The sequence below is a fragment of the Kryptolebias marmoratus genome, linkage group LG16, assembly GCF_001649575.2.
Source record: "Kryptolebias marmoratus isolate JLee-2015 linkage group LG16, ASM164957v2, whole genome shotgun sequence".
In the NCBI taxonomy this organism is placed as follows: domain Eukaryota; kingdom Metazoa; phylum Chordata; class Actinopteri; order Cyprinodontiformes; family Rivulidae; genus Kryptolebias; species Kryptolebias marmoratus.
The window spans coordinates 11,414,012-11,422,656 of record NC_051445.1 but is presented as its reverse complement, the minus strand read 5'-3'; the positions used below and the strand labels follow the sequence as shown (position 1 = coordinate 11,422,656).

General features: G+C 57.5%; 2 protein-coding genes across 2 annotated transcripts in view; one reads left to right on the top strand and one right to left on the bottom strand.

Moving 5' to 3' along the window:
- LOC108241069 (histone-lysine N-methyltransferase ASH1L) overlaps positions 1 to 8,645 on the bottom strand; it is a gene marked incomplete at its 3' end in the record, with an annotated part of 16,279 nt that overhangs the window by 4,061 nt on the left and 3,573 nt on the right. The window contains exons 2-3 of the mRNA XM_037980323.1: positions 7,056 to 7,889; positions 2,094 to 6,159 (exon numbers count right to left, since the gene is read on the bottom strand). Coding sequence (XP_037836251.1) covers positions 2,094 to 6,159; positions 7,056 to 7,685 — 4,696 coding nt within the window. The remainder of the gene's footprint in view (positions 1 to 2,093; positions 6,160 to 7,055; positions 7,890 to 8,645) is intronic.
- The window catches only part of dap3 (death associated protein 3), a 22,032-nt gene continuing 13,431 nt past the window's right edge, over positions 45 to 8,645 (top strand). The window contains exon 1 of the mRNA XM_025007775.1: positions 45 to 119. The gene's annotated coding sequence lies outside the window, so the exon portion shown is untranslated. The remainder of the gene's footprint in view (positions 120 to 8,645) is intronic.

The following is an 8,645-nucleotide window of genomic DNA, read 5'->3' as shown; positions in this document are numbered from 1 at the left end:
GGGGAGGGGGGGAGGAGCGGGGGGAGGAAATAAGACAGATGTGGATCAGTGATTGAGCCGGCAGGAGGTGTGAGGTGAGGCCAGTCTGGGCTGAGTCATGTGGACGGACCACAGATTAGGTGAGTCACAACATTTCCTCCAACCGGATCACTTCTGGGAAATGCATTAAAAATGATTTATGAGCAGCACGCACACACACGCGCACACGCACAGAGGAAAGGAATGAACACTGTTTTTGCACATTCAATCAGCAGAACACAGTCTGGAGTGCAGAAAGAAAGCAAAACATTGAGACGTTGTTCCCTGGTAGCTTTCTCACATCATGAACCGAACGGTTCCACCTAAATTAAAAATACCCCCCCCCCCTCTCTGCTTCCCTTCTTATGCTCCTTTTTTATCTTCTGCCCCTCTCCTCCTCATCCTTAGCCTTGGCCCCCCCGAACTCCTTCTTTCCTTTCCTCTGTCCTTCCTTCTTTCCTTTTCTCCTTGTCCCCCTTTTGACCTCGGCGCTTCTCCTACATCAATCTCTCCCGAGGTCATCCATCTTCTTGTGCCGCTTCGCCACGGCCTTCCCTGACGAGACCGACCGTTCGTTCCCTCCCCTCCTCCCCCCTCGGGCTGGCTCAGCACCCGAGGACCAGGCCGAGCTTTAAATAGCCGATCTGCTGGCGGGGACTGACGGCGGAACGCGGCGGCGTGTTGCTCCCTCCGAAGCGGGGAGGATTTCACAGATTTTACAGGCAGCCCCCCTCCCCCCATCCCCCTCATCAAGGTGTCGCCTTTTCAGACGCGACCAAAAAAAAAAACAAAAAAACAGAAATAATCCCAGAGCCGAGCAGGTGTCAGGTGCTGAGCCTGAAACTGCCTCTAAAAAAGAAAAGGAGTCTGATTTCTTTATTTTTGTTTTTTTTGGATGTGTGGCTCGACAATACCTGAGGGGAAAAAAGCGACTTTCATCGCCGCGGCGTGCAAACCTAACAATCTGTCACGCTGTGCGAGCCAGAAGCGGGCTCTCCGCGTGAACCTATTTTCTCAGCTCGCCGTCATCGTTTGGTCGTTCCGAGTCTCCGTCTCCTCGAGATCACATTTGCGACGACGGCGGTAGATTCGCTTGCCTGTCTGTTAGCAAAATATCTCGCGAACCGCTGGGCAGATCTGAATAAGGCTTTCAGGTGGCGATCGCTGGATGTTCGTCTACAGCTCATCAGCTTCTGGAGTTGACAACATTAAAGATGGCCGCCACAGCCAAATGACCTTATAAAGCACAAAAATGGCTCTAACTCTGTGAATTTTACACATATCGACCTAACATTCGGCGGGTTACTAGCTGAAACTGATCCCTAACACGTTTTTAGCTCCAGCAGATCCTGCAACATCTTAGCTGAAGATTTAGCCATTAACTGTTTGGAGTTAACTCTGTCTGTTAACAAAATATCTCGTGAACCACAAGACGGATTTTAATGAAACTTTCAGGAAATGATTGTTGGATTTACGTCTACAACTGATTAACCTTTGGAGACAACCCACATAAAGATGGCTGCCACAGCCAACTGATCTTAGAAAGCACAAAAATGGCTATAATTCAGTAAATTTAACAGATTTTGAGTTAAAATTTGGTGTAGAAGTAGCTGAGAGTCATTCACATTCAATACTTTAAGAGCTACTTGTTGGGTGGGATCTTTGGTGAAAACCTCAGCATCGGCTGTAGGAGTCTAACTTCTTTGTCTGTTAGCAAATTATCTCATGAACCACTGGACAGATTTTAATGAAGCTTGCTGAAGGTAATCAGTTAGCATACATCTACAACTGATAAATGTTAGGAGGCAGTCCAATTAAAGATGGCCGCCACAGCCGGTCAACATTAGCCGACACACAAATGGCTGTAACTGAGTCAGTTTTACAGATATCGAGCTGAAATTCAGTGTGGTGGTAACTGAGAGTCATTCAAAACACATCATGTGACAATCTTGTCATACAACCTGAGATTTCGCACAAGGTTTGAGTAAAACAGCTTTAACCTTTTTGGGTTCTCAACATGAAAGGTGCTGGGTGGCATTCACCCAGCCACACAGTCACAGCAATCCATCACTCACACGTCCATGCATCCTCACCTGCTTCCCTCCTCTCCGTCCAAGCCGGCTCGCCCCTCCTCCACAACCTCTCTCCGCTTCCTGGATTCCTGCCGGCCAGCCCGCTCCTCAGACCTCTCCCCGCCGTCGCCACGGCGGCAGAAGCGAACAGGTTGGTGTGCGCCGGGGAGAGGGAAGCCCCATACGGGCGCGTCTCCTCCGCGTCGCCTCCGTCTTCGTCCTCGCCGTCGGACGCTCCCCCCTGCTCCCGCCGCCGCCGCTGCCGCTCCCCGGCGAAGCCCGTCCAGCCAGGCTTTCCGAAGCCCGGGCTTCCCAAGCTCCCGAACTTCGCCCAGCTTTGGCCCAAGCCGCCCCAGCCTCCTCCGAAGGACGACAGGTGGGAGGAGCCCAGCCCCAGGGAGGTGAGAGACGTGTTCTTGTACCTCTCTGCCGAAGACGACAGCGACGGAGAGGACGTGGCGGCAGAGAAGAGGTCGGCTCCGTTCTGGCGTAACCACGGGGAGTCCTTGGACAGCGTGCCGCCCGACCCTCTCGAACTTTTCCTGCCCTCCTCCGCTTGTCCCAAAATGAACCCTGACCGTGCCTTCGAGGCCGCGAGGACCTGTCTCTCCATTCCGTCGTCGTCCTCCTCCTCGTCCACGTTCCGGTCGAAGTGCCGGTGGTGGTGTTTGTGTCTGTGCTCGCTCCTCCCCCACCCGGAGGAGAGGCTGGAAGCGAACCCCGAGCTGCCACCTCCTCCTCCTCTGCTGCCTGCCCCTAAACCTCCCTCGACCTCTCCTCCCAAAGCCCCCTCCCGCAGCAGGCGACTCCTCCTCCTGTGGAATCTGGCCGGGTTGAGGAGGAAGTGGGCGTGGTGGGGCTGATGCGGGGCGTACTGGTGAGGGGGAGGGAGCGGGTAGGAGCCGGGGAGGTGGTGGTAGAGAGCGGGCGGCGCTGCGGGGTAGCCGCTGTAAAAGCCGTCGATGGCTTCCTGGAACTTGGACGGGCAGCCGCACTGCCTGCGGTCCAGCTTCCTGCTGCAGTGGCACGGGAAGAACGGCGGTGATGCGAACGAGGGGCCGGCGGGGAATGACGAAGGGTGGGGCGAGTAGAAGCCGTTCAGGTTGATCCGGAAGACGTTGGAGCGGAGCGAGTGGGAGGCGGAGGAGGGGTGATGGCGCCGTCCTCCGCCGGCGCTCCCCTCGAAGCCCGTCCTCGCCCAGCTTCGCCGCCCGATGTGGACTTCGCCGAACTGAGCGATCAGGTCGTCCAGCTCGGCCAGGAACTCCGGGTCCTGCAGGTGCAGCTGCTGGTGCTTCTTCTTGTGTTTGTTCTTCGGCCTCTTCAGGGCACCGTGCCCGAGGCAGGGGACGTAGTCGGGATGAGTGCACTTGTTGTGTCCCGGGCAGGGACAGGGGCACAGGCAGGTGCAGGCGGCGGCAGGGGAGCAGTCGTAATCCCGACGCCTGTGGCGGTGTCTGTCTCGGTGTCGCTCCACGGAGTTCAAGCTTCCGATTGCATTTGAGTGTCTCGACATGTGGGAGTTGGGGGACGAGACCGGAGACGGAGGGAGTCTCTGACCCGCTAGCGTCACCCCTGACCCCTGGCCGAAGCGGAGTATTCCCCGAGCCCCCCTCATCTCCCCGCGCTCGGAGACGCTGTTGTTATCGGTCCCGATGCCGCTGTCGCTCGGCAGCGTCTCGTCGCTGTGGGACTCGCTCCTGGGGGACGGGGTGGCCTCTTTCAGGTGGCTGGGGGAGCCGGGGGCCGGGTGCAGCGGCGTGGCACAGGAGAGCTTACACGTCGACTGGTGGAAGGGGAACTGGTGCCTCCCCTGACACGGGCAGCTCTTCTTCACGAAGGGCGAGAGGGACGAGGAGGACGGGGGACGGGGGGACGTGCAGGAGGAGGTCGGGGACGGGAGGGAGAAGTGGTGGGAAAAGAGGAGGGAGGGCGACGGCTCCGTGAGGCTGCCCTCGCTGTAAGGGCTCTGGGCTCCGCTGGAGTGGGTAAGGGATGGGGACGGGAAGGGGTGAGAAGGCGGGGGCTGGCTGGGCGAGAAGAGCGAGGCTTCAGGGTGACTGGTAAACAGTGACGGCTGGGTGGAGCACAGGGAGCCGGAATTCCGGTTCGCCGTCTGGGATTTGGGCTTGCGTCCTCGCCTCTTGCCCATGTAGATGGTCCCTCTCTTGCTCACGTTGATCTGAGGGCCCAGCTTGCTCCCGAACGAGGAGGACAGGGCCGAGAGCGTGTGAACTGTCGTGGCCTCAATCGCTTTGCACATCCTGAGCGCCGCTTTCCCGTCGGCCGCCTTGCCCCCCCTTCCCTCCTTCCTCCCGTAGCCGGACATTATTGCTTTGTGGAGTTGCCTCTTCTTCCGCTTCTTCATCTCGTTAATCAGCCTCCTGATCTTCAGCTGCCGGTTGCCCCTTTCGGGAGGATGAAGGCCGCCGCTCCTCTTGGCGTCGTCGTTGGGGAGGGCCCGCTTGGGAGGACGGCCGCGCTTCTTGGGGCTGGCGCCGGGCTGCGAGGCGCACCGCAGCATCGGCTCCAGCACGGGGGCTTTCTGAACGCCGTCGCACCCAGCGGGGAGCTCCTCGGCGGGGCTGTCATTCGGTGAGAGTCGCGGAGGGGGTTCGTCCAGGCCGAAGCCGTGGGACTTCGGCCGCCCCCTCTTTCGAGCAGCGTGCGCGGGGAACACAGACGCAGGGGCGCTCGGATCGGACGCGGGGTGCGCTTGTTTCGGGGCTGGAGGTCTGACCGCAGAGGACAGCGGAGAGGGACAGCCGGTCGGCGAGCCAGAGGGCGGTAACTGGGACCCGTCGCTCTGCTGGACAGTGGTTTTGGCGGGAAGCGGCGCCTTGGTGATCTGAGGAAAACTCAGTGAGGGATGATGGGGGGAATCCGAGGAGGCGTCCTGGCTGTCCATGCGGTGCGCCCGGTGCACCAGCTTCGTCCAGCTGGGCCTTCGAGCCTTGCGCTTCTTGAGCGGCCGGCTGTCCTGCTCCTGGGGCGAAGAAGGGGGAGAAATGGGGACGTGGGCAGGAGGCGGCAGCGGAGGGGGAGGAGCAGAGGAAGTGGAGAGGGCCGGAGGGACGGCCGAATGTCTTGAGACGTCCTGTTCTTTTGATTTACTGGGATCACCTGTTGCCGCCGCTGCTGCAGGCTCGCCTTGTTTAGCTGGCTTGCAACTGTCGTCCGTCTTTTCTCTCTCACTCCCTGTTTTACTGGGCTTATCTTGTTTGCAGGCCGGCTCACCACATTTTACGTTTTTGTCCACCGTTCTTTGTCCATCTGGACCGAGCTTTTCTCTCTTCTCAACCTTTCCCCGGTCAGCCTTTAGCCCATCCTCCCATGAATCATCAGTTCTTTGTTTCTGAGCCTTGTCTTTATCGTGTCTCGACTTCCCGTCCTTCCCCTTCTCCTTTTTCCTTTTCTTTACGTCGTCCTTCGGCCTCTCCGTCCTCTCTGTCCTCTCGCGCTCGGCCTCCAGTCTGCCTTGCTTTGACTTCTTGTCTCGCCACTTCTCCTTCTTAGCTCTCCTTTCTTTGTCCCTCTTCCTCTCCGGCGGGGGCTGCGGTGAGCGCTCCTGGTCTTTGGACTGTGGAGGGCACGGCTCCGCTGCCGGGGAAGACTGGGATTTGGGGGAGACTGGGTGACGGGAAGGAGAGTCAGGCCTGCCCTTGCTCGGAAGCTCTCGCTGCGAGCTCGAGGAGACGGGAGGCCTCGCCGAAGAGTCCGTGGAAGAAACCGAAGAAGGACTGCCGTGTTTTCCAGCTCTGCTTTTCGAAGCTGTGCCAAGGATATTTGCAGAGCTTCTCCCGTCTGATAATCCCTTCTGCTTTGCCGTCTGAACCAGACCATTGTGTTTTTTGGAGCTGCTCCCTTCATTCCTGGTGTCCAACGTGGAGACTGTTGGGTTGCTTGTGGGCGATTGAGCGGTCGAAGCTGTCTGGTCTGTTGCGGGTGAGCAGCTTTTAGGTCCTGCAGGGACGGGCGGACTGTTGACGCTCGGAAGCTTGTCTTTTTTCACTCTCTCTGATGAGCCATTTGAGTTCTCCTCTGTCTTATCGGCCAGCTTGATGGGGACCTGGGGAGTTCAAAACACAGACAGAGAGAGATGGCTTTGACATCCGTCTGGCGGCCGCCGACGGCAGCTGAAGGGCATCAGAAACGAGACGGGAAGCCGACAAACGCTGTGCTGCTGCCCGTCTATTTTAAAAGCGAGCGGGAGGATAAAACGAGTCGAGCGAGGCGCAGAAATGAGGGCAAACTACAGGGAAAGGAGAGAGCTAGGTGATGAAAACGGGAATGGGGTCAAAAAAAAAAAGAAAGAAAAAGGAGAAACGCAAAGGCAGAGAAACGGAGAGGAACGGAGCGGGACAGGGACAGAAGGGGGGGGGGGGGGAGTGAAAGATAAATGAGAGCAACTAGAGAAAAGAGTAAAAATAGAATAGAGGAATAGATATAGAGAGCCAAGCAGCGAGCGAACGGGAGACAGAAAACGTTGCTATTGGTAGCTATAAATTGCCACTAATACCGATGAGAAGGCTTGACATTTCATGCTCGTTCTGTAATTTGGGTATGCGGCTGCTTGAGTGGCGTTTGAGCATCTAAAGCTATAAGCTCCCCCTTGGGTTATTATCACAAGAACCGATGGTCTAATGTTTGTAATAACTCCAAGTGGTTGCCGTGCCGTCGTCCTATTTTTAGTCTGGTTAATTCCGACGCACTGCTTAGGTTTCAGTGCAGAGACAATAGCTCGTTTCATGACAAAGCCGGAGGGGGGGGTGGACTTTGCACCGTTTCGGAGCATCTCTGAGGCTGGAGGTGAACTGTAAATTAAAAAAATTTTTGTGCAATCAATAATGAATGCGAGCCTTTCGTTTTGGCCTCTAATTCGAGCTAACGTCACTCAGTTGGCAGATTCACTGCTGGCAGCTGGCACGAGGGAAGCCGGATGTGTCTGCGGTGCATTTAACCTACCTGTTTGGCAGTCTTGGTCCCCTGGCCGGTTGCGGTCGGGACTGAGGCCGGGGTGGACTTCGTTGAGGTTAGTGGCGAAGGTGGTGCTGATGGAGACGATGACGTCGAGCAGTAGGACGCGGCTTTTTTGGATGCGGCATGGGCAGCGTCAGAGCCCGCGCGCTGCTCTCCCTTCGCCTCGTCCGCGGCGGGGCTGCCTTTGCTCTGCTGGGCGGCTCTTCCCTCGCCGTCGGCCCGCAGCAGCGCCCCCCTGCCTTGTCGCTGGTAGGTCCTGATGGTGGGCTTGCACACGTAGCTCTCCAAGATCTTGGGCGGCTTCTTGGTGCGCTTGGCCTGCAGCCCAATCCGCACTCGCACGTTCCCCTCTGGGCAGCTGGCCCCCCCGCCGGAGATCTGCAGCTCCTGCTGCCCCACGCCTCCACAGCGCCCCTCGATGAGCAACTCCAGCACCGCGCCCTTGTCGCCTTCCCTCCTGCCGCCCCGTTTCTCCTCCTCTCTCCTCCCCGCATCCTCGCTCCTCCTTCTCTTCTCGGCCACCTGGTCCTGCTTGGCGGCGTCCTCGGGCGCGGGGGCGGCGTCCAGAGCGGGGCCCATGGTCGGAGGGGTCCCCCCCTTCACTCTCTGGTCCATCAGAGAAGTCCAGGGGGAGAGGTAAGGTGCTCTGGAGTTCCCACTATAACGCCTTCAAACGCCTGGGCTGGCGGGGCAAAAGGTGAAAAGCGGATCGTAGGAGTGGATCAGAAAGGTTACAGAAACAGATCCTTTAACCGTCCGGGAGCGGCCGAGTTCTTTCATCCAGCGAGGGCGGAAAAAGGTTCTTTAGGCTGAGGGAATCTGAAGCAGACAGAGAAGGGGAAGAAAAAGGCAGAGAAACAGAGAAGCCAGGGATTAGTCATTTTGGTGAGCTCAGATGCTGAATAGCAGCAGCGCAGGAATTGAGGGGAAAGTCCCCTTCCTGCAGGCAGCTGTAGAGAGGTGCTAAAGTCTGTGTCCACAGAGATGATCTCATCATACAGAAAGCTCAAGGGGCCAATCAACGGTACAAATTCCCAGAATGTCGACACTAACTGGAAGACTTACTCAGACCCCCCCCCAGGAACAACCTCAGCAAGTTTTCTGTAACAATCTGAGAAGAATATGGATCTGAAAGACAAGCGGAACCTCCTTAAACCTGCTGTAATCCTCACCCTGCCTCCCTCCCCCCGATCAGTCAGTCAATCAATCAATCAGCTCCTGGCTAATTCCAACACTTGATCCGGTCTCCTCCCCTCCTCTCCCCAGCGTCTTTGCGCCTTCTGTTCTCAGTTACTCCCACAACTGCTTCTCCTCCCACCCTTCCCCGCTGCCGTAGTTTCTTTTCTTTCCAAAACTCCCCTCCCTCCCTCTCTCCCCCCGCCGCCCCAAGTTTTTTTCGTGTTTGGCTGTAAGCCGTTTTCATGCGTTTTTCTGCTCAGTCCCATCCGCCTCGCTCCGCTCGCCGAGGGACCGCACAGTGAAAACAGTCGAGTCAAACACTGAATCAGTGTTAATCGGAACCACATTTCTTCCTCCCGAGTCGTTCTCTCTCTCTCTTCTCCCCCTGCCCCCCCC